This window comes from Lissotriton vulgaris, chromosome 5 (genome assembly GCF_964263255.1).
Source record: "Lissotriton vulgaris chromosome 5, aLisVul1.2, whole genome shotgun sequence".
Classification (NCBI taxonomy): domain Eukaryota; kingdom Metazoa; phylum Chordata; class Amphibia; order Caudata; family Salamandridae; genus Lissotriton; species Lissotriton vulgaris.
The window spans coordinates 1994732216-1994757812 of record NC_141693.1 but is presented as its reverse complement, the minus strand read 5'-3'; the positions used below and the strand labels follow the sequence as shown (position 1 = coordinate 1994757812).

Sequence of the window (25597 nt, the reverse complement as noted above, 5' to 3'; positions counted from 1 at the left end):
GAAGTGTTAGTTTGCTGGCGGGTCCTGTTATGCTGTTGGTTCTTTTTGTTCTTGGGTATTGCTCCCTCCCTGATACCCCGAATTGTAGTAGCGGTAGGGTCATCCCTAAGCGGGCTAGTAAGAGGGGCTGGTGTCTGCTCCAAAGATGTTGATAAATGAGATGCTTGAAGAGCTGACAGCTCAAATGAGACTGACAGATCCACAACACCGGGAACAGGTTGAGAATTAGCCAACAGAGTATCAGCTTCTAGAGTGCACAAAGGAGTTTTGGCTGCCGCCAATATGCCCAACGAGGAGAGTTTCGCGGCGGTCAAATCCTGTGAAACCCTCCGTTCTAGTAGAAGGACGCCTTGATTAATGGCGTCATTTGCTTTGGCAATAAATTGGTCTATTGGGCCCTTAGTTTGAGCACTATGGAGCGCCTTGTTGCTCCTGGTCCCTCTAGGAGACATAGTTCGTATTGAGAGGACCCAGCTAGGATAATAAGATTACAGCTACACAGTGGAGAAGTGTGGCTCACTGGTGGAGAAGTGTGGCTCAATGGTTAGAGCAGGCAGACCCTGAAGCAGCGGTCAGACCCGGGACCAGGGTTCAATTCCCGACGCGGCAGATTCTTGAGCTCAAAATGTCCACGGACTCGATAATTCTCACTTCGGTGCCTGACCTAATCATGGGTTCACACTCTGCAACTCTGGGCATTAAGCTTGCTTAATCTCCACAACGGCCCCCCGTGGCGGGATGCCTGGCTTTCACCTTGGGGGTGCCCTGTAGGGGCTATCTCACAGGGAAAAGCCAGGACGGGTTCCCAAGGCAAGCGCTTAGAGACCCCTGGGTGATAAGCGCTATATAAATCCAATATACAATACAGTAATAGAGTAGGACAAACAGTGTTTAGCAGAATAAGAGGTGCCAATCATCAAAAGTCAGGGGGGGTCGCCCAGTCCAGTCTTACCCGGTCTTGAACGGGCTTAAACGGGCCCGCCCTTGGCCCCGGGCTTCGGCCCGCGCGCGTCCCCGTAGGTAGATGGAATTATGTAGATAGGAGAAGAGTGGGCGGGAAGAGTCGCAGGTGCGCTGATGTCCGAAGCGCTACTCCTGCTGGGACTCGCAGTCCCGCCCTCGCAGACCGGACAGACTTCAATCTCTACCCGGCAATCCAGGCAGGGAACAGCAGAGTTCAACTTTCCCCGTGATTAGCAGCAACAGTTAGAGTCTACAGAGCAAGAACAAGGCTGTGAGCGGCTCCCGCGGAGCGGGGGCAGCGAGCCTTCTTGAAGCAGCAGGGGGAGGAGAGTGGGCGGGAAGAGTCGCAGGTGCGCTGATGTCCGAAGCGCTAATCCTGCTGGGACTCGCAGTCCCGCCCTCACAGACCGGACAGACTTCAATCTCTACCCGGCAATCCAGCAGGGAACGGCAGAGTTTAACTTTCCCCGTGATCAGCAGCAACAGTTGGAGTCTACAGAGCAAGAACAAGCCTGCGAGCGGCTCCCGCGAGCCGTCTTGAAGCAGCAGGGGGAGGAGAGTGGGCGGGAAGAGTCGCAGGTGCGCTGATGTCCAAAGCGCTACTCCTGCTGGGACTCGCAGTCCCGCCCTCGCAGACCGGACAGACTTCAATCTCTACCAGGCAATCCAGGCAGGGAACGGCGGAGTTCAACTTTCCCCGTGATCAGCAGCAACAGTTAAGAGTCTACAGAGCAAGAACAAGGCTGACCTGCTTTACTCCAGATATTTATTTATTGATTTATTTGATAAGCCAAGCTACGCAGGGCCACGCAAGGCGACTTGCCCTTACGACACCTTGAGTAATGCAAGGGCAATGCAACACTATGATAAATCTGAATGCTTATTTAGAGTGACTGGAGATGTCTCTCATAAAAAACGTGTATGACCCTACTCTCGCGGCTGCTGCAGAGCTCCAAATGGCCAGAGCATTTGTTCCAGTTCTTAGTCATGTTTAAAGTAAATGGCAACAGGGGCTGTTCTTTCAATTCCGACAGTTCCTCGGGCAGCCATTGTGTTCTTTTGAGTGCCTATGACTAGTTCTCATTGTTATTTTGACGCTGGATCTCCTGTAACAGGCTTTTTAAAATGTGTTCAGTTTTAAGTGTGAAATTTGATAAATAAACTACGGTATTTATAAAAACGGAAAATATTTATTTCCGCATTCCGTTTCAAGATACCTTAAGGTATTTGCTTTTCTTCTAGGATTTTCAATTGTTACTGATTTTATTTTTCAATTGTTTTCTGATTTTTTTTTCTAAACAATATTTTACAAACAAGCATTGACAAATCCATTAGATCTGATGGCTTTGCTAATGCTTGTTTATAGTATATGTTTAGCTAGGTAGAATTTGCATGGGGAGGATGACATTTTTAAACAGGATCTTGTCGATTGAAAGCAGTTTGTTAAACAGTATAATTTACTATGCAATTGTTAGTAAAATGACTAGAAAGAAATGTTCATTAATGTTAGTCAAAAAGAATAAGTTACTTACCTTCGGGAACACTCTTTCTGGTGGACACTAAGCACAGATTCCTCACTGTGTGAATATCCACAGGTGCCCGCCTGGATCTGGACATTTCAAAGTGCTCCTGTGCACAGGCAGGTGTTACCATGAGATTCCGCATCAACGCTATTCCGCTCAGGAAGTGATGAAAGGAGCCGGATATTAGCAACACTCATGCGTGCGGACATCAGTTTCTTTTATGAATCTGCTCATGTGGAGGTGATGGACCAACTGGAAGCCCAACTTGCAGGTTCCTAAACTGGGACCTTTTTAGATGGAAGAGACCATACCGCGAAACAGGGAAGAGGAAGGACGGTGAGGAATCTGTAGGTACATAGAGGACTCTCAAAAAAAGAGGGTTAACGAAGGTAAGTAAATTGTCCCTCTGATGGATACTTCTAACCTCCGATTCCTCGCCTTTCGAACAGGTACCCTATCAGTACCATCCCAGGTGGTGGATCTCTGGGGTGGCTCAAGCTTAAATGTCTCGCAAGACTGAGCAGCATAAGGCCCATCTTGATGGACCGGATTGTCGAGGCACTAATGCTTTGTGACCGTGTGCACCGATGCCCTCGTAGCTGCCGGACAAACATCCAGGGCAGGCCCTTTGTGTGCCAGTACACTGGTAGCACATTTGGTGGTTTTGGAATGGGCCCGCAGACCTTCTGAAGGCTGCTTCTTGGCCAATGCATAGCAGATTTTGATGCAGAGAATTATACATCGAGGGATGGTCCGTTTCTGTAGAGTTTTGCACTCCTTTGCCCCTGAGAACCCCACAAAGATTTGATGATCCACTCAAAGTTCATTGGTCTGATCAATGTAAGAGCTGAGTGCTCTCTTGGGGTCCAAACATTGGAGTCTGTCTTCCTCTTTTGAGGAATGAGTTGGAGCAAAGAAAGTCACAAGGGTGATGGCTTGTCCAACACGACGAGACGTCGCCACCTCCAACAGGAACAATGCTCAAATCCACAGCACCTGTTTGTCTGGGAAAAAGGCGGAATAAGAAGACTGGACAGAGAAAGAATGAAATTCACTTTTCTGGTGACCGAATGTTATCACCACCAGGAAGATCGTTTTTAAGGGGAGTAGGCACAACGAACAACTGTGTATTGGTTTGAAAGGGGTACATATCATAAAGGTGAGGATTACATTTAAGAACCACTGTGGCATTACAAAGGGTTTTGAGGGAAATTAAGCGATTTGAACAATGGTGGTTGGACCGGCAAACGTAAAAAGGCAGAAAGAGCTGACAGGTGACATTTGACTGTTTCCAGTGCATGGCCGTGCTGGGTCAAAAACAAAGCAAACCTCACATCTAACAGTTTTGCCTGCAACATGTCTAACTGCCAGGAACCACACAATGCCACAAAAGTATCCCCCTACACTGCACACGCAGATTTCGTGGAATGGCATCTGGCCACCACAAGGACACTAAAGGACCTGAGGGTCAGGGGGGGGTCAAAAGACCTTAACTGCTGCCGTTCAATCTCCACACATGGATGTGCAGATTTCACGGACTCAAGTGCAAAACCCTGCCCTCCTGCTGAGACAGGATCTTCCCGAAGCGGCAGCCTGATTGGAGGACAGATGCTCATGCTCAGGAGTTCCGGGCACCACACTCTCCTGGCCCATTCCGATGCCACTAGGATGCCAAGAGCCCAGTAGCTCTAGATCTTCTTCAGAACTTGGGGCAGGAAGGATAGCAGAAGAAAGTAATACAAGAGTCCTGAACTCCATTCTAGGCAGGCATGTTTGGAATCTGCATGATATTAAGAGTTGAGTTTGAAACCAGAGTCAGGTTTCTCAAATGCCAACAGTCTCCGCTCTCGCTTTTGTGGAAGCGCGCGGATCTCCCATAGATTACTATTCTTGCGGTTTTGCTCAACTTGTCCCCTTCCTTCAATGTGCACCGACCTTAAGACAGTGAATGGGACGAAGATTGGTTCTCGCACCTGCAGTGGTGCCAAACTTGTGTTTTGTGCCCCGCGATGCAGAGATTGGCTTCCTGGTCCCTCATGGCCTACGAATGCATCAGGCAGCGCTTCCTGCAGGACTCAAGAGTCATGCTTGACGCTGAGGCACTAAAGACAGCTGTTGTATGGGACCGTGAATGACATCTGCTCGTCACAGATGTGGCCCAACTCGAAGCCTGCTATTTTCGGTCCAACACCCTTTAATTCTGCCACAAATGTTGTAAAGTACGTTGGTTAAAAAAAGACTACTAGTACATTGGCGGGAACAGAGCTCTAGATCTGCAGGTAAGGAAAAAGAATAACTGACTTTAGTGTGTAGGGGAAATGCCTATATGGGTCTCCATACCATTATGTCTGAAGGTGAAATAGTCATGACAGTGTTTGATGGCGCCACCTGCTGGCACACAGGAGCTATTGCAAGAGTTTTTGGATCCAATCATGCACCTGGGGAGATTCACAAGGTTAAAAAAAACATCTGCAGTTAGGAGTATCCATCACAATTATTTGTTTTACAATACAATCTCTCACCAAGTAAAAGTTTATAATTTACTTTTTCGACTGCTGATATGTATTATAAATACCGAGATTAAGTACACTGAAGCGGTTGACTCTCCTCCCACCTATACTCGAAGGATTTGCGGCTAGAACTCTTCATATTCAGGCTCTGCACTCTGAAACTCTTGCGGTTGAGACGCAAGATAAAACTTCTTAAAATCCCGAAGAGAGGTTCAGACACATTGCCTCAATTTGGCCCGCCGCACGGGCGCTTCTGTTTAGGGGTGAAATAATGACGTCTTGTTCGCAGAGTAGTTGCAGCCTCCATCAGGACTCGTTGAGTCATCGAGCGCAAGACTGGCCTCTACGTCTTGGGCTCCCCCAGAATGGCTTCTCCGCGTGTCGTGGTTCCTCAAGATTTGAATTCTCGGATCTCTCGCTACCCGAGATTGAATACGGTCACCAGTCCATGCAAGATTCTTGGATTGTGTACCGTTCCCTTGCGTATTCTTCTTTTACCACTCCCTCACATGACTCTCTGGCAAAGTAAAGTGGGACTTTATTAAAAAAAATATATGCATCTGTAGACCAGCCAGCGAGGCTATAAGAGGATGCATCTCACTCCAGGGTTTTGCACCATCAACCCTATAACTTAATAAGCCTTTAGCTCTCTCCCTCGGTCACAATGAGTGCAATAACCAATGCACCAGGCAGTGAAGAGTAACATGGCCTCAAAATACACATGATGAGTTCAATTCATCAAAGTGGAGACAGATTCAGTAGGATTGTTATGTGCCTTTGTCGCAGGCAGCAGACTGGCCATCAACATCCTTTAATGGTTGGGTGGATTTGGAAGCATTCGGGCAAAGTTGGGCCTGGAGGCTAATCTCTGTGGGCTACTTCTGAATATTCTTTTTTTGTAGGCAAGAGTGAGTTTGCCTCCAAATTAAGTAAATGAACCAGATTTTAAATTTCACAGCTTGACAGGGAGCAAGTGCAAATACCGCTCACCGCTGTTTCATCAGTATAGACTGAATATACTTTTTATGGCTTTTGGCTGGAAGTGGCAGGCGTCAATTACTTTCGCAGTCTGCACTTCTGGGGTACATGTAATTAGAAAAATTACTCAAAATGCCTTATATTTTGGTTGGGAAAAGTTTAAACTCAAAAACAGGTGGAACTGTGAAAGAGGACAGATATTCTGGCAAGAAATTAGCTTGGTTTGAGACGATGATGGCTGATTTTAGACCCTTAAGATTGGAAAACTAAAGGCTACCCGGGTCTCAAGGTTTGGGATTCAGGAAGAGACAGCATTCGCCGCTGCCTTCATGCCCGAGATCTTACAGAAAGGTTAGCGGTTGTCCACAATGAGTGAGTATCATAGACCATGGTTAGGGCTAGCCTGAGGAACGCGGCAAACACTTGAGGCAAGTTCACTTTCGAATTTAAGAAACAGTAAGAATCAGATTGAGGTGTTCCCAGACAGCGCAGTGATTACAAAGAGAAAGGCTGGATTGATCAACATGGCCTTGCCCCGTCCAGCAGCATCGGGAGATAAATGGACCCCCTGCGTCTAGCACCATCTCCCATGCATGGAGAAGACAGCATGGTTTTGTAGCCTGGTAAAGGAAATTTAAAAAAACTTGAGTGAGTACATTCTAGGTAAACTTGAGCTGTTTTACACAAGGACGCGGTCTGTGAGGTCTTTGAGCATGAAGGCCCTGATTACAAGTTCAGGGTTAAATTTGGATCCAGGACTGAATTTCGAGATGCGATAACGATCAGACCTTGATACCTTCTGGCAGTTCAAACCTGATGACATTTATCGAAGGTAAAGGCCTGGGGAAAAAAAAACAAAAAAAAACATGCAGAATTCGGGGTGTAAATTCAGATTCTGCAGGTTATGACTCATTTCCAAGTTGAAAACTCTGAATAAAAGGTATTTATCACATCGTGAAAAACACTCTGACCCTGTGACTTGGAGGACAGCTCTGAGGAGGTCTGACTGCAGAGGTTCTATGTGCACTCAGGGTTCTGATCTGTTATCTGGGACTTGACCCTCGAAACTTGTGACTTATGGGAAAAAGTCGGTAGTGCGGGCCGGTTTGGAAATACATATCAGGCCACCGTTTGCTCGGATACACAATGTTCAACTAATCTATGCAGGTTACTAGGAAAGAAGAAACTAGGTTACTATATTTATGACTTCTGACAACGGCTGTAGTCCATGTTATAACCTGTATCCCAAACAGGTAAGAACCAGCACGTAGCTTGGCAGAAGTATTAATAAAGGCTCCTTACTGGTCTTATGGCCTTTTCCTGCCACTTGTAGGGAAACACGGCCCAAATCAAAGAAATATTTTAAGATAACCCCTGTTCACTTTATTTGAAATTTAGAGGACTCAATTTTGGTCCTGATGAAGGCGGTTTAAACGATGGTCAACCGAAACGTGTGTTGATCATTACTAGACATATGGGGAATCCTCTCAGAGACATATACATCAGAGGAAACTGATGGGAGATATTCGCACCACAAAGAATGAGATAGCTTGTCTCTGATAATCTTTCCAGGATCTCCGAGATGTTTGAACTGTTTTTGTGTATGAATGCCAGTGTGGGTGAGATAGTTTGACAGGTGAGAATGAAGTGCTGATAGTTGTGTGGGGTTATTTGTGCATAAATCACCTGTATTTTGATTTTAACCCGTTAACCGCGGCGGTAATTTTGCTGCGGTGCGGGCGTTTCCGTGCGCGGGCGGGGCCGCGTCGGCCATTGGCCGACGGCAGCACTGGGGAGGTAGTGCTGCCGTCGGCCAATGGCCGACGGCAGCAAGGAAAGGGTTAAAGTTGTTTTGCTGGTTTCCTTGCCTCTAATACAGTCAGAGATTAAAACATTGTTAGAATCTGCAGCTATGCAAATCCAATCCACTGTTCATGTGTTGATATAAAATGCTGGAGAATTATCTCACACTAAAAGGTTAGAGGTATTGTAGGTATTTTGGCAATTGTTTATTTGTCTAATTGTTATTTGTAAATAATGAAGCAAGGAGTAGTAGCAAAACTATAATATATATATTATATATATATATATATTATATATATAGTATAAAATATCTTTATATGAAGAATATAAATAATAAAATATATATTTTTCATTAATCTTGGTGTCTGACACTGTTATTGGGGATCTGTTTTGCCAATGAGCCCTGGGAGGCCATACTAAAAAACAATATAGGTCAGATAACATGTTCTTTCTCAGTAATTGCAGTTTCCCCCTCTTTTTTGACCTGAAATAATATAGGGGGTACCTTTTCTCGGCATAAGGTTGGACTCTTATCTCGGTTTATCAGGATTGTGCGCTCACATTTCTGAGACATAACGTTGTAAAGCTTTGGCAAGGACTGACTGCACACACTGTGTAAGATCTACAGACTTAAGCGGAGACAGTAAACGTATGCTACGAGTGATAGCTCTGAGGTTTGTATTCTGTGCCTGAGATGTGTCTTTAATTCTCACAGGACTAAGACACATGTAGTTCAAAAATGGATAAAATGCATAATATGCAATTGGATAAGGAAATAAATTGAGCATACAGTCCAACACTCATTGTATTCAAAAGGTATAATTAAAATACTCATTATGAAAACATAGCTTCCCTCTAGCATCACACAAAGCAGTCAATACCTGGCCATAGACAACATCTTCGAAAGTCCCAAGTAGTAAAATAATCGAAGATTCAGACACACAGGCCCTGCCAGAGGTCTTAGGGCTCCCAGTTCACAATGTGGCTCTATTTCAGCTCTATATGGGATTATCAGACACTCAGAGACAACTGTAAAGCCACAGCAGGATTGTGTCTACTTGGTGGACCACTGCTCAGATGACCAATCTGTACTTGTCGCGGTCAGTGGAACATCCAAGTCAGCAGCGATTGTCCTTGCGTCCTGGCTTTACAACTAGTCCATGTCAATGTTTTAAGAACTCGCTCCTCTGACAATCAGCAGTACATGTGCATTGGTGAGGGGACATGTTAAGCGAGAAGTTGTAATAATTTAAGGACTGGCAGGGATGGGTCCACCTCCTCTTCTCGTCTTGGTTCCGGTGACTGGCCATCACTTTGGCATGGCTGGTACCAAGCCCAACATTAAGTCCCTTTCTGGCTTTGTGACTTCTTGGGCCTTTTTGGCTTCTTCGGACCCCCAGGGCTGATGCCACTGGAATATTCTGAGCGCATGATGGCCGCCAGGCGCTGTTTGTTGGTCTGTTTTTTGGGTAGGTCTGGCCTGGAAGAGAAAAACAACAAAAAACATGATGGTCACGCTTTTGCAAATTAGTGTCATAATGAGAGACTTCGGGGAGCAAGGGTGGGAGAAAATATGACAAATTCTCATTAGAAGCGGCAGAGTTCCGCGGAAGGATGCGCCTTCCGCCACACAGCCCGCGCCACATCCAACGGCATCCTGACAGCTCTTACAGAAGGTGGCAGCGGATCAAAGCGCCGCTTTGTTCTGTACAGAGGCGCTGTGTGTGCTTGGAAGTAAATGACAGGGTGCTTTGTGTACCAGGACAGAGAGGGGTGCCATCACCGTGCTGCCAACAATTATAACCAGGTTTAGTGGAATGATGCATACTGCTTTTTATAGTGTCTGGGGGAAGGATGCGAACAGCTGCTGAATATTTTACACCTTTCCTCTCCCATCCACTCGAGGACTCTGCGCTGCGCACCTCTGCGTTGCTGTGTGTGGGCTACCTCCTGGGTCTAATGATCCTAGAAGCACTGTGCGCGTGGGCCACAGAGGAATGTCCTAAAAATACTCATGCGCTCTGATGACATCAAGCATAGCTAAAGTTCAGTTCTAGTTCTCTTCAGCGTGACATAGGCGGTGCAGCATAAGATTAATGGAGCAGGAGCTGGAAGAGGAGCAAGTTGCATTAAAGAAATGGCCTTTCAAATGGTCATCAGCTTTGGGAGAATTTCAGCAACTCCTGGTTTGGTCGGCTTCCAATGGCAATGGGCAAGATGAGACTTGTGGTTTCAGTTTTCTCATTGAAGAGTGGTCCCCAGACGCTGCACGCATAGTACTCTGGGTAGGCTACCCTCATGGGCTTCGTTGACAGGATAGATTTCCTACCCATTAATCTCAAAGCAGAGCGAAACACGTGTCGGAGAGTTATAACAGATACAGCGTGTATGGCTGTATTACAGAAGTAAAAGTGTTGCAGTAGGTTGAAAGCAAGTGCCCCAGAGGGGGAGTAGACAATACTCACATAGGTACAAAGGCTGCATGCAGGGGGTACTTATGGAACAAAGGTTGGAGGGGACTCAAGAAGGAAACTCATACTCTTCGCATGACGACTGGGAGTCTCCCCGGGCTCCAGACCAGCAGTGGGGAACACTGAGGAGACAAGAGGTTGCTTAGGAGGTGTCGTTCTGGGGTAAGGCTGTTGTAAAAGGTGGCAGAGAGAATCGAGCAGCCTGTTTTGAGAGGGGGAACTGGAGGCCAAGGACAGCCTACCAGGCCCTGTTGGCGTTTCATGAAACGTCACCAGGTGCATGCATAGCTCGTGCTACACAGACTTAGATGCTGGGGAGAGGGTGGCAAACACAAGGTCACCTTGAAAATCTTGGTGGCCCTGTATTCTTGTGTGCTCATTTATTCATGCGCTCTGTGTAGATGGCACGTACATGTAAGTTATTGCGAAGTGCCGATCGAGATAGGGGAACAATTTGGGCTGGACAGCTTGTCGATGCGAATGGAGTGAGACAGGTTGAGTACGTTGTACACGGAGGCTAGACGCGCACTCAGTTTAAGGAAAGTTTTGTTGTTTCGTCCTTTACAGAAAGTGGGGAATTACAAGAGAGATATATAAAGTTAGAAGCTACCTCTTGAACATTGAAGTGGGCGCTAAAGGGTTTTTGGTCCTTTGAGGTATGTGTCGGTAGTCTACTTCACCAGTTACCTCCCTCCCCTTTAGATCCTATCCGGTCATCCACAGATCATCCTCATTGTTGCTTAGAAACTGGTTTGCATTCTCGTAGGTACCCCTGGATTGAGTGCATAGAGTGACCGGTTCCTGTTCAATAAGGGATCGGAGAGTGCTCCCGCACTATTGCTTAGGGTATTTACGGGATTCTGTTGACCTGGATGGTGTTGTTCACCTGGTGTCTTTCTTTGGACACTCCATGTCACACGTTTATGCATGTATGGTTGTGGATTGCAAGTTTTTGAGGTCTTTGGGTGTCTTCTTCTCTTTGCCCTCACTTGATTGGCTTTCAAGTCCCTTCCCGTGGTTTCCTTGGAATCACACCTCACGCTGTGGCACTGCCTAGTCACGCATGGGATAGTGTGTTATTGGCAGATCTAATTGTTGTGCTGTAAATATAATTTATTATTATTGTTTTAGTGCATTCATGCCCTTGTCCTGATGAAGCTAATAGAAACAAGTGGCTGAAACGCGACCGCCACTGCGTCAACACTTTAAGAAGGAGTCCGCTATAAAGTTTTAGTTGGTTCATATTCCAATATAAGCGCCTTTATAAGTAATCAGTTAGGGGTGTCATACTCTGGCGCTGCTTAGGACTTCCTAGAAGTGTTTCACTTTGATTTAAGAGTGTACACTGACAACATCTTGTTGTTTTTTAAGGGTATATATGTTTTGTATATGTTTTGTAGATATTGTACATGTGACGTATACATTTTGTATATTGTACTGTATATAGAGATGAATGCAAACTAGGCTGTTCCATTGTTGTATAGTCTTTAGTATATATGTATTATTTTTTGTATATAACTTTTTTCCCCCACCTTGTCACTTGATACGTATATATGTTTGTGTGATTTGTGAATATAATTGATCTAAAAATCAGTTTGAAACATCAGGGTAATTAGTTTATCCCTGTATGAAAATAAATATTGAATCGAGGCCTCTGTATTTTTTCTTGTTTATACGCATCTTTTGATGTACCTTGCTCATGTATAGGAGGGTCATTTGGCCATAACCCCTGTTTTTTTCGAGCATTTATTCATAGACACAACACACACGTGTTTTTATTATAATGTTTTTTTGGAAAGCAGGACAATGGCAGACGACTAAAGCAGACTTGGTCAGACGTAAAAATGGCTGCAACTCTGCAACGTCACACGTGGGTCTGCGCGTCATCGGACGAGGGTTCAAGAGGCCGAGAGCGGAGAGCGCGCGCAGCTCGGGGAAGGGGGTCTGGGCTCCGACCAGAAGACCCGGATTCAAACTTTGAGGGATGGAAATTGACCAAAGGTACCTGTGAGGAGAGGGGCCTGGACGAACTTACCAAGGATCAGGGGCAAAGCGGGTTCAGAATTAGGGAAAAGGTAATAATTTAAAAAAAGAGCGAGGAGGAGAAGACAAAAAGAAAGAGAAATACATGAAGAAGGAAAGGCACAGATGGGAGGGGTGAAGGGCGGGCGAATAAGCCGAACAATGACCGCAAGGTAAAGCAGATGAGAGAAAGAGGGCGCGGCGGGCACCGACCACTGACTCACCTGTGCACACCATCGGGGCGGGGCCAGTGCCAGGCTAGTGGGGAGGGGGCACGAAAGGACCCAGGTCCCCTCAAAGGTGCTCCATCTCCCGCTCTCCAGAGCCCCCAGCCCCGGGGCCGGAGGCGCGGAGCTCCGAGCCAGGCCCAAAGGTCACCAGCGCTAATTGATAGAAGCGACTGGAGGGGCCCCTGGGGGCCGGAAGTTCAAGGGCGGGAGGAGATGACCTGTTAGGGACGCCTGGCTGCCCCCGCCCGCCTCCCTAATTAATAAAGGCGCTCCCCCCTGTGAATGCGCTGGAGCCCTGGGGGAGGGGGAGGGGCACCTGGCCGAGGGTGGGGCGGGGGGGGGGCTGAAGAGTGCAGATGAGGGAGGGGAGGGGGCAGGTGAGGCACTCCGAGGAGCAGAGGGAATGAGTGTGTGAACTCCCCCGGTCTGTGAGCGCGCTGTGCATTCTGGGTGAAAGCCCGAGTGAGGGTCCTGTGGGGGGCCTCCCTTGTCTGCGGCCTCGCTCTTCTCTCGGTGCGCGCTCCGGTGTGAACATGTCTAGGTGTCTGGCTGTGTGCATGCGCTGTTTGTTACACATACGTGTGCGTGTGGCGCATTCTGGGTGACCCCTCCCACTGCCCCACTGAGGCAGGACAGTGCCACCCCAGCGGCCTGAACCAAAGAACAATGATTTGGGGGTTATTGTAAGTTTTTTGTGAACCATTGCCTTGCCTCACGCTGTGAATATATTGGGTCAGCCCCGGCGCTCGCAATTTAAGCTACTGGGAAAAATGTACATTTACGAGCGAATTCCGACCCCCGCTGGGCATTACACGCCGCGCAGAAAGAAGTGCACATCCCAGACCTCACATTATCAAGGACGCTGCTGCCAATGCCGGGCTTCCCACGCACAACCCAGCAGGAGCTCGGGGCTGACAACCGGGTCTGCGAGGGATTTACCAGCAGCGCCGACCTCTCAAGGACGCAACAAGCGCTGCACGGCGGGTGGCCCCGTTCCAAGCGCTATCTGGAAGCCCTGCTCTTGGGACCGGGGCCCTCCGGCCTCCCCCGAGGCGCCTAAAGAGGGTTAGAGGCGTGTCGAGACACACTCATCATCCCGCCCTTTAAATCGTGTTAACCTCGCCAGGCCTCACGAAATCTGATTACACGGGCAGCGTGACCGAACCCCAAGAAGCTGCCCCCCCTCTGGGGAGACAATGTACGTGCGAGGGACCCACACAATCTGTGTAAGTGGCCTGATGGCCGCCCCCACTCCATCCCACACTGAACTGGGCCAGGGCTTCTGTGGTACAGGCGGCAGATTGTGAGCTGTTCACATGCAAATACTATCATGACACCGGGAGGGGCACCAGTGGGGGGGGGGGGGGGGGGGGGGAGAGGTTGGCGAGCTGCACGCTCGGTATAGGGGTATCGACCATTCTTTACCTGCAGAGGGTAGTGAGAGGGTGTACCTGGCAGCTGTTACCTGCAGACAGGGGGGGGGGGGGCAGCTGTTACCTGCAGAGGACGGGCAGAGAGGGGGGACCTGGCAGCTGTTACCTGCAGAGGACAGGCAGGAAGGGGGGGCTGTCAGCTGTTACCTGCAGAGGACGGGCAGAGAGGGGGACCTGGCAGCTGTTACCTGCAGAGGACGGGCAGGGAGGGGGGACCTGGCAGCTGTTATCTGCAGACAGGGGGGGGGGGGAGCTGGCAGCTGTTACCTGCAGAGGACGGGCAGAGAGGGGGGACCTGGCAGCTGTTACCTGCAGAGGACAGGCAGGAAGGGGGGGCTGTCAGCTGTTACCTGCAGAGGACGGGCAGAGAGGGGGACCTGGCAGCTGTTACCTGCAGAGGACGGGCAGGGAGGGGGGGACCTGGCAGCTGTTATCTGCAGACAGGGGGAGGGGGGGGGGAGCTGGCAGCTGTTACCTGCAGAGGACGGGCAGGGAGGGGGGGACCTGGCAGCTGTTACCTGCAGACAGGGGGGGGGAGCTGGCAGCTGTTACCTGCAGAGGACGGGCAGGGAGGGGGGGGCCTGGCAGCTGTTACCTGCAGACAGGGGGGGGGGCTGGCAGCTGTTACCTGCAGAGGACGGGCAGGGAGGGGGGGACCTGGCAACTGTTACCTGCAGAGGACGGGCAGGAAGGGGGGGCTGTCAGCTGTTACCTGCAGAGGACGGGCAGAGAGGGGGGACCTGGCAGCTGTTACCTGCAGAGGACGGGCAGGGAGGGGGGGACCTGGCAGCTGTTATCTGCAGACAGGGGGGGGGGGAGCTGGCAGCTGTTACCTGCAGAGGACGGGCAGGGAGGGGGGGACCTGGCAGCTGTTATCTGCAGACAGGGGGGGGGGGGCTGGCAGCTGTTACCTGCAGAGAACGGACAGAGGGGGTGGACCTGGCAGCTGTTACCTGCAGAGGACGGGCAGGGAGGGGGGGACCTGGCAGCTGTTACCTGCAGACAGGGGGGGGGGCTGGCAGCTGTTACCTGCAGAGAACGGACAGAGAGGGTGGACCTGGCAGCTGTTACCTGCAGAGGACGGACAGAGAGGGGGGACCTGGCAGCTGTTACCTGCAGAGGACGGGCAGAGAGTAGGGACCTGGCAGCTGTTACCTGCAGAGGACGGGCAGGGAGGGGGGGACCTGGCAGCTGTTACCTGCAGACAGGGGCGGGGGGGGGGCTGGCAGCTGTTACCTGCAGAGAACGGACAGAGGGGGTGGACCTGGCAGCTGTTACCTGCAGAGGACGGACAGAGAGGGGGGACCTGGCAGCTGTTACCTGCAGAGAACGGACCGAGGGGGTGGACCTGGCAGCTGTTACCTGCAGAAGACGGGCAGAGAGGGGGGGCCTGGCAGCTGTTACCTGCAGAGGACGGGCAGAGAGGGGGGCCTGGCAGCTGTTACCTGCAGAGGACGGGCAGAGAGGGGGGGCCTGGCAGCTGTTACCTGCAGAGGACGGGCAGAGAGGGGGGCTGGGGGGGGGGGGGGCTGGCAGCTGTTACCTGCAGAGGAGGGGCTGAAGGAGAAAGACTAAAAAGTTAGTTGCCGAATGTTTTGGTTTTCAGCCATGCACTTGATCCCGCAGCTACGCTCCCTGACCCCGCCCCATTGCACTCAGCATCACAGTTCTTTAGGTTTAATTTTTTTAATGCACTTCAACTGCTGCCTGCCGCCGATTGCCTTTTGGGGGTGAGCTGAAAAATGGTCCGGATATTCATCTACCGGGGATAGGGTGAGACAATGGGCCTGGAAGCCATCATCTGCAGAGGGTGGACGGAGATGACAGGTCGGAGGACATTATCTGCAGAGGGTGGGCAGAGATAACGGGTCGGAGGACATTATCTGCAGAGGGTGGGCAGAGATGACGGGTCGGAGGACATTATCTGCAGAGGGTGGGAAGAGGTGATTGGTCGGAGGACATTATCTGCAGAGGGTGGGAAGAGGTGATTGGTCGGAGGACATTATCTGCAGAGGGTGGGCAGAGATAACAGGTCGTAGGACATTATCTGCAGAGGGTGGGCAGAGATGACGGGTCGGAGCACCTTATCTGCAGGGGACGGGCAGAAAAGATGGGTCGGCTATCAATCAATCAAGTGACTTGTAAAGCACGACTACTCATCCGTAAAGGTCTCAAGGCGCTGGGGGGGGGGGGGAGAGATAGTAGTGGGGGGGAGACACTGCAGATCAGTCAAATGCACTTTGGTTCAGTCAAAGGGCTATCATCTGCAGGAGGTGTGCAGAGGTGATGGGTCGGCTGTCGTTATCTGCAGGGTTTGGGCAGAGGTGATGGGTCGGCTGTCGTTATCTGCAGGGTTGGGCAGAGGTGATGGGTCAGCTGTCGTTATCTGCAGGGTTTGGGCAGAGGGGATGGGTCGGCTGTCGTTATCTGCAGGGTTTGGGTAGAGGTGATGGGTCGGCTGTCATTATCTGCAGGGAATGGGCCAAAAGAACAGGGCAGGGGTCCTTGTCTGGACAAAATGGGCCGAGAGGATGCTCCTGGCAGTACCTGCCGGAGAGCCGCTTTGAGGGTGGCCTAGCGGAGATTAACAGCCAAGGATATACTGAGGGGATGGCTCTGGAGTCCTTAATTACAAGATGTGCTGTGAGGACGAACCTAGTGTTTTATCAGCAGGGGTGGGCTGTGATGATGGACCTAGTATTTTTGTGAGCCGCCCAACTCGCTTTCTGGAGGCCTTCTCTGTGGGAAACATTTTTTGCTGAGGAAAGGCACAGACATTTGGGAGGGGGGAGGGGGGAGGGGGGCAGGCGAAGCAGTGGGGAGGGGGGCAAAGGAGGCAGTGGGGATGGGGCAGCGGGAGGGGCACACCTCGGGGCAGGAGGTGCCCGTTGTTCGGGTACAAGTAATCGCGTTACATGGCGGGAGCGGCTCTACGCCCCCCAGGGACCAAATTCTAAAGATAGCGCCGAACACGCGCTGTAGCGCTAATCACCCCTTCATGGGGCAGAAAGCAGATAAACCCTCATATGTTCCTAGGAAGGGGAGGTGGCGGGGCGTTTCGAGGCTTTTGTATCTGTGTTTTACTGTCTATCTAACGTTTTGACTCGATTCTTGTTAGTTCTTCGTCCTGTCCATTTTTTTCCTTCTTCCTTCGTTTTGATCCAGACGTATTTTTTTTTTTTGTCTTTTGGTCCATTCTCGCTGCATCTATTCTTCTTTTCAAATCCCGCACCACTTTCCTCTTGTCCTTCAACTCTTTCTACATGTCGCCTCCTCCCATCACAATTAATCGCTTCCTTTCGTTTTAGATTCCCTTTCATGTGTTCTTTTTCCCGTTTACATTTTCACCTCCGACTTTCACGTTCTTCTGTTCTCGACATTTTTTTCGATCTCTTCCCTTCTTCCCTGTTCTTTAGTCTTTTTCTAACTTCTTTCTCAATACCTGCCGGTATCTCACCTTCCCAGTCTAAACCCGAGCTCTCAATACCTCCAGGTATCTCACCTTCTCAGTCTAAACCCGAGCTCTCAATACCTCCAGGTATCTCACCTTCCCAGTCCAAACCCGAGCTCTCAATACCTCCAGGTATCTCACCTTCCCAGTCTAAACCTGAGCTCTTAATACCTCCCGGTATCCCACCTTCCCAGTCTACGCCCGAGCTGTCAATACCTCCAGGTATCTCCCCTTCCCCGTCTGTGACCAAGCTCTCAATACCTCCAGGTATCTCACCTTCCCAGTCTAAACCCGAGCTATCAATACCTTCCAGTATCTCACCTTCCCATTCTACGCCCGAACTCTCAATACCTCCAGGTATCTCACCTTCCCAGTCTACGCCCGAGCTCTAAATACCTCCAGGTATCTCACCTTCTCAGTCCATGACCAAGCTCTCAATACCTCCAGGTATCTCACCTTCCCAGTCTACGCCCGAGCTCTAAATACCTCCAGGTATCTCACCTTCTCAGTCTGTGATCAAGCTCTCAATACCTCCAGGTAGCTCACCATCCCAGTCTAAACCTGAGCTCTCAATACCTCCCGGTATCCCACCTTCCCAGTCTACGCCCGAGCTGTCAATACCTCCAGGTGTCTCCCCTTCCCCGTCTGTGACCAAGCTCTCAATACCTCCAGGTATCTCACCTTCCCAGTCTGAACCCGAGCTCTCAATACCTCCAGGTATCTCACCTTCCCAGTCTGAACCCAAGCTCTCAATACCTCCAGGTATCTCACCTTCCCAGTCTAAACCCGAGCTCTCAATACCTTCCAGTATCTCACCTTCCCATTCTACGCCCGAACTCTCAATACCTCCAGGTATCTCACCTTCCCATTCTACGCCCAAGCTCTCAATACCTCCAGGTATCTCCCTTTCCCCGTCCAAACCCGAGCTCTCAATACCTCCAGGTATCTCACCTTCCCAGTCTAAACCCGAGCTCTCAATACCTCCAGGTATCTCACCTTCCCAGTCTGAACCCAAGCTCTCAATACCTCCAGATTACGCACCTTCCCCGTCCAAATCCGAGCTCTCAATACCTCCAGGTATCTCACCTTCCCAGTCTAAACCCGAGCTCTCAATACCTTCCAGTATCTCACCTTCCCAGTCTAAACCCGAGCTCTCAATACCTCCAGGTATCTCACCTTCCCAGTCTGAACCCAAGCTCTCAATACCTCCAGATTTCGCACCTTCCCCGTCCAAATCCGAGCTCTCAATACCTCCAGGTATCTCACCTTCCCAGTCTAAACCCGAGCTCTCAATACCTTCCAGTATCTCACCTTCCCAGTCTAAACCCGAGCTCTCAATACCTCCAGGTATCTCACCTTCCCAGTCTAAACCCGAGCTCTCAATACCTTCCAGTATCTCACCTTCCCAGTCTAAACCCGAGCTCTCAATACCTCCAGGTATCTCACCTTCCCAGTCTAAACCCGAGCTCTCAATACCTCCAGGTATCTCACCTTCCCAGTCTAAACCCGAGCTCTCAATACCTCCAGGTATCTCACCTTCCCAGTCTGTACCCAAGCTCTCAATACCTCCAGGTATCGCACCTTCCCCGTCCAAACCCGAGCTCTCAATACCTCCAGGTATCTCACCTTCCCATTCTACGCCCGAGCTCTCAATACCTCCAGGTATCTCCCTTTCCCCGTCCAAACCCGAGCTCTCAATACCTCCAGGTATCTCACCTTCCCAGTCTGAACCCAAGCTCTCAATACCTCCAGATTTCGCACCTTCCCCGTCCAAATCCGAGCTCTCAATACCTCCAGGTATCTCACCGTCCCTGCCCTTCACCAAACTCTCAATACCTCCAGGTAGCTAACCTTCCCAGTCTACGCCCGAGCTCTCAATACCTCCAGGTAGCTCACCTTCCCAGTCTATGTCAGAGCTCTCAATACCTCCAGGTATCTCACCGTCCCTGCCCTTCACCAAACTCTCAATACCTCCAGGTAGCTCACCTTCCCAGTCTGTGACCAAGCTCTCAATACCTCCAGGTATCTCACCGTCCCTGCCCTTCATCAAGCTCTCAATACCTCCAGGTAGCTCACCTTCCCAGTCTAAACCTGAGCTCTCAATACCTCCAGGTATCTCACCTTCCCAGTCTACGCCCGAGCTCTAAATACCTCCAGGTATCTCACCTTCTCAGTCTGTGACCAAGCTCTCAATACCTCCAGGTAGCTCACCTTCCCAGTCTGTGACCAAGCTCTCAATACCTCCAGGTATCTCCCCTTCCCCGTCTGTGACCAAGCTCTCAATACCTCCAGGTATCTCACCTTCCCAGTCTAAACCCGAGCTCTCAATACCTTCCAGTATCTCACCTTCCCAGTCTAAACCCGAGCTCTCACAAAACCTCCAGGTATCTCACCTTCCCAGTCTAAACCCGAGCTCTCAATACCTCCAGGTATCTCACCTTCCCAGTCTAAACCCGAGCTCTCAATACCTCCAGGTATCTCACCTTCCCAGTCTGTACCCAAGCTCTCAATACCTCCAGGTATCGCACCTTCCCCGTCCAAACCCGAGCTCTCAATACCTCCAGGTATCTCACCTTCCCAGTCTGTGACCAAGCTCTCAATACCTCCAGGTATCTCACCTTCCCAGTCCATGACCAAGCTCTCAATACCTCCAGGTAGCTCACCTTCCCAGTCTACGCCTGAGCTCTCAATACCTCCAGGTATATCACCGTCCCTGCCTATCATCAAGCTCTCAATACCTCCAGGTATCTCACCTTCCCAGTCTGTGACCAAGCTTTCAATACCTCCAGGTATCTCACCTTCCCAGTCCATGACCAAGCTCTCAATACCTCCAGGTAGCTCACCTTCCCAGTCTACGCCTGAGCTCTCAATACCTCCAGGTATATCACCGTCCCTGCCTATCATCAAGCTCTCAATACCTCCAGGTATCTCACCTTCTCTGTGTGTGACCAAGCTCTCAATACCTCCAGGTATCTCACCTTCCCAGTCTGTAATCAAGCTCTCAATACCTCCAGGTATCTCACCTTCCCAGTCTAAACCTGAGCTCTCAATACCTCCAGGAATCTCACCTTCCCAGTCTGTGACCAAGCTCTCAATACCTCCAGGTATCTCACCGTCCCTGCCCTTCACCAAACTCTCAATACCTCCAGGTAGCTCACCTTCCCAGTCTGTGACCAAGCTCTCAATACCTCCAGGTATCTCACCGTCCCTGCCCTTCATCAAGCTCTCAATACCTCCAGGTAGCTCACCTTCCCAGTCTGTGACCAAGCTCTCAATACCTCCAGGTATCTCACCTTCCCAGTCTAAACCTGAGCTCTCAATACCTCCAGGTATCTCACCTTCCCAGTCTACGCCCGAGCTCTAAATACCTCCAGGTATCTCACCTTCTCAGTCTGTGACCAAGCTCTCAATACCTCCAGGTATCTCACCTTCCCAGTCTAAACCTGAGCTCTCAATACCTCCAGGTATCTCACCTTCCCAGTCTACGCCTGAGCTCTCAATACCTCCAGGTATCTCACCGTCCCTGCCCTTCAACAAGCTCTCAATACCTCCAGGTATATCACCGTCCCTGCCTGTCACCAAGCTCTAAATACCTTCAGGTATCTCACCTTCTCTGTGTGTGACCAAGCTCTCAAAACCTCCAGGTATCTCACCTTCCCAGTCTAAACCTGAGCTCTCAATACCTCCAGGTATCTCACCTTCCCAGTCTATGCCCGAGCTCTCAATACCTCCAGGTATCTCACCGTCCCTGCCCTTCACCAAGCTCTCAATACCTCCAGGTATATCACCGTCCCTGCCTGTCACCAAGCTCTCAATACCTCCAGGTATCTCACCTTCCCAGTCTGTCACCAAGCTCTCAATACCTCCAGGTATCTCACCTTCCCAGTCTAAACCTGAGCTCTCAATACCTCCAGGTATCTCACCTTCCCAGTCTAAACCTGAGCTCTCAATACCTCCAGGTATCCCACCTTCCCAGTCTAAACCTGAGCTCTCAATACCTCCAGGTATCTCACCTTCCCAGTCTAAACCTGAGCTCTCAATACCTCCAGGTATCTCACCGTCCCTGCCCTTCACCAAGCTCTCAATACCTCCAGGTATCTCACCGTCCCTGCCCTTCACCAAGCTCTCAATACCTCCAGGTATCTCACCTTCCCAGTCTAAACCTGAGCTCTCAATACCTCCAGGTATCTCACCTTCCCAGTCTAAACCTGAGCTCTAAATACCTCCAGGTATCTCACCTTCTCAGTCTGTGACCAAGCTCTCAATACCTCCAGGTATCTCACCTTCTCTGTGTGTGACCAAGCTCTCAATACCTCCAGGTATCTCACCTTCCCAGTCTAAACCTGAGCTCTCAATACCTCCAGGTATTTCACCTTCCCAGTCTACGCCCGAGCTCCCAATATCTCCAGGTATCCCACCGTCCCTGCCCTTCACCAAGCTCTCAATACCTCCAGGTAGCTCACCTTCCCAGTCTAAACCTGAGCTCTCAATACCTCCAGGTATCTCACCTTCCCAGTCTATGCCCGAGCTCTCAATAACTCCAGGTATATCACCGTCCCTGCCTGTCACCAAGCTCTCAATACCTCCAGGTATCTCACCTTCCCAGTTTATGCCCGAGCTCTCAATACCTCCAGGTATCTCACCGTCCCTGCCCTTCACCAAGCTCTCAATACCTCCAGGTATCTCACCATCCCAGTCTGTGACCAAGCTCTCAATACCTCCAGGTATATCACCGTCCCTGCCTATCATCAAGCTCTCAATACCTCCAGGTATCTCACCTTCCCAGTCTGTGACCAAGCTCTCAATACCTCCAGGTATCTCACCGTCCCTGCCCTTCACCAAGCTCTCAATACCTCCAGGTATCTCACCTTCCCAGTCTGTGACCAAGCTCTCAATACCTCCAGGTAGCTCACCTTCCTAGTCTACGCCCGAGCTCCCAATATCTCCAGGTATCCCACCGTCCCTGCCCTTCACCAAGCTCTCAATACCTCCAGGTAGCTCACCTTCCCAGTCTAAACCTGAGCTCTCAATACCTCCAGGTATCTCACCTTCCCAGTCTATGCCCGAGCTCTCAATAACTCCAGGTATATCGCCGTCCCTGCCTGTCACCAAGCTCTCAATACCTCCAGGTATCTCACCTTCCCAGTCTATGCCCGAGCTCTCAATACCTCCAGGTATCTCACCGTCCCTGCCCTTCACCAAGCTCTCAATACCTCCAGGTAGCTCACCTTCCCAGTCTATGCCCGAGCTCTCAATACCTCCAGGTATCTCACCTTCCCAGTCTGTGACCAAGCTCTCAATACCTCCAGGTATCTCACCGTCCCTGCCCATCACCAAGCTCTCAATACCTCCAGGTAGATCACCTTCCCAGTCTGTGACCAAGCTCTCAATACCTCCAGGTATCTCACCTTCCCAGTCTAAACCTGAGCTCTCAATACCTCCAGGTAGCTCACCTTCCCAGTCTACGCACGAGCTCCCAATATCTCCAGGTATCCCACCGTCCCTGCCCTTCACCAAGCTCTCAATACCTCCAGGTAGCTCACCTTCCCAGTCTGTGACCAAGCTCTCAATACCTCCAGGTATCTCACCTTCCCAGTCTAAACCTGAGCTCTCAATACCTCCAGGTAGCTCACCTTCCCAGTCTACGCCCGAGCTCCCAATATCTCCAGGTATCTCACCTTCCCAGTCTGTGACCAAGCTCTTAATACCTCCAGGTATCTCACCTTCCCAGTCTACGCTCGAGCTCCCAATATCTCCAGGTATCTCACCGTCCCTGCCCTTCACCAAGCTCTCAATACCTCCAGGTAGCTCACCTTCCCCGTCTGTGACCAAGCTCTCAATACCTCCAGGTATCTCACCGTCCCTGCCCTCCACCAAGCTCTCAATACCTCCAGGTAGCTCACCTTCCCAGTCTGTGACCAAGCTCTCAATACCTCCAGGTATCTCACCTTCCCAGTCTACGCTCGCGCTCCCAATATCTCCAGGTATCTCACCGTCCCTGCCCTTCACCAAGCTCTTAATACCTCCAGGTAGCTCACCTTCCCAGTCTATGCCCGAGCTCTCAATACCTCCAGGTATCTCACCTTCCCAGTCTGTGACCAAGCTCTCAATACCTCCAGGTATCTCACCGTCCCTGCCCTTCACCAAGCTCTCAATACCTCCAGGTAGCTCACCTTCCCAGTCTGTGACCAAGCTCTCAATACCTCCAGGCATCTCACCTTCCCAGTCTGTGACCAAGCTCTCAATACCTCCAGGTATCTCACCGTCCCTGCTCTTCACCAAGCTCTCAATACCTCCAGGCATCTCACCTTCCCAGTCTGTGACCAAGCTCTCAATACCTCCAGGTATCTCACCTTCCCAGTCTGTGACCAAGCTCTCAATACCTCCAGGTATCTCACCGTCCCTGCCCTTCACCAAGCTCTCAATACCTCCAGGTATCTCACCTTCCCAGTCTGTGACCAAGCTCTCAATACCTCCAGGTATCTCACCGTCCCTGCCCTTCACCAAGCTCTCAATATCTCCAGGTATCTCACCTTCCCAGTCTACGCCCGAGCTCTCAATATCTCCAGGTATCTCACCGTCCCTGCCCTTCACCAAGCTCTCAATACCTCCAGGTATCTCACCGTCCCTGCCCTTCACCAAGCTCTCAATACCTCCAGGTATCTCACCGTCCCTGCCCTTCACCAAGCTCTCAATACCTCCAGGTATCTCACCTTCCCAGTCTGTGACCAAGCTCTCATTACCTCCAGGTATCTCACCGTCCCTGCCCTTCACCAAGCTCTCAATATCTCCAGGTATCTCACCTTCCCAGTCTATGCCCGAGCTCTCAATATCTCCAGGTATCTCACCTTCCCAGTCTGAACCCCAACTCTCAATACCTCCAGGTATCTCACCATCCCAGTCTGTGACCAAGCTCTCAATACCTCCAGGTATATCACCGTCCCTGCCTATCATCAAGCTCTCAATACCTCCAGGTATCTCACCTTCCCAGTCTGTGACCAAGCTCTCAATACCTCCAGGTATCTCACCGTCCCTGCCCTTCACCAAGCTCTCAATACCTCCAGGTAGCTCGCCTTCCCAGTCTGTGACCAAGCTCTCAATACCTCCAGGTAGCTCACCGTCCCTGCCCTTCACCAAGCTCTCAATACCTCCAGGTATCTCACCTTCCCAGTCTGTGACCAAGCTCTCAATACCTCCAGGTATCTCACCGTCCCTGCCCTTCACCAAGCTCTCAATATCTCCAGGTATATCACCGTCCCTGCCTATCATCAAGCTCTCAATACCTCCAGGTATCTCACCGTCCCTGCCCTTCACCAAGCTCTCAATATCTCCAGGTATCTCCCCTTCCCTTTCTGTGACCGAGCTCTCAATACCTCCAGGTATCTCACCGTCCCTGCCCTTCACCAAGCTCTCAATATCTCCAGGTATCTCCCCTTCCCTTTCTGTGACCAACCTCTCAATACCTCCAGGTATCTCACCGTCCCTGCCCTTCACCAAGCTCTCAATATCTCCAGGTATCTCACCTTCCCAGTCTATGCCCGAGCTCTCAATACCTCCAGGTATCTCACCTTCCCAGTCTATGCCCCAGCTCTCAATACCTCCACGTATCTCACCTTCCCAGTCTACGCCCGAGCTCTCAATACCTCCAGGTATTTCACCTTCCCAGTCTGTGACCAAGCTCCCAATATCTCCAGGTATCTCCCCTTCCCTTTCTGTGACTGAGCTCTCTCTCTCACAGTTCAGGGAATCTTCAGGAATCCACTTACCTGCCAAACAGAAGTTTGAAGATCTTCACATATCCCGCCCGCCTTACATACCCCCTGTCTGGGACAGAGCTCACATGCCCAGGTGCCTCAGTCTTTCCACGTAGCTCACTTATGTCTAGGGCAAAGTTCTCAGCCCTACCAGGTATAGCACCCATTTTATATCTTCCCTATCTGTGGCAGAGCTGACAGCTCCATAGATCTCACCTCTCCAGTCGAGGAAAACCAAACTATCAAGGTAGCTCACCACCCTTTATGCAGAACACACTTCATACCTCCAGGTATCACACCTCTCCGGTCTGACACACAGCAGACACCTCCAAGTGTGTTAATTTCCTTGTCTAGGGAACGGCTCAGTCCCCCCACTGTCTAAGAGACCTCATATGTCCAGGTATCAATTTCCATTCTGTAGGATAGAACTCGCACCTCTCGCAAGCTGCACCCCCTCTG

General features: G+C 50.6%; 1 protein-coding gene across 1 annotated transcript in view; it reads right to left on the bottom strand.

Moving 5' to 3' along the window:
* Nucleotides 1-8579: 8579 nt before the first annotated feature.
* The window catches only part of DDX31 (DEAD-box helicase 31), a 201356-nt gene continuing 184338 nt past the window's right edge, over nucleotides 8580-25597 (bottom strand). Inside the window, exon 20 of the mRNA XM_086924761.1 lies at nucleotides 8580-9257. Within this exon, the coding sequence (XP_086780887.1) occupies nucleotides 9119-9257 (139 nt within the window). The 3' untranslated portion in view covers nucleotides 8580-9118. The remainder of the gene's footprint in view (nucleotides 9258-25597) is intronic.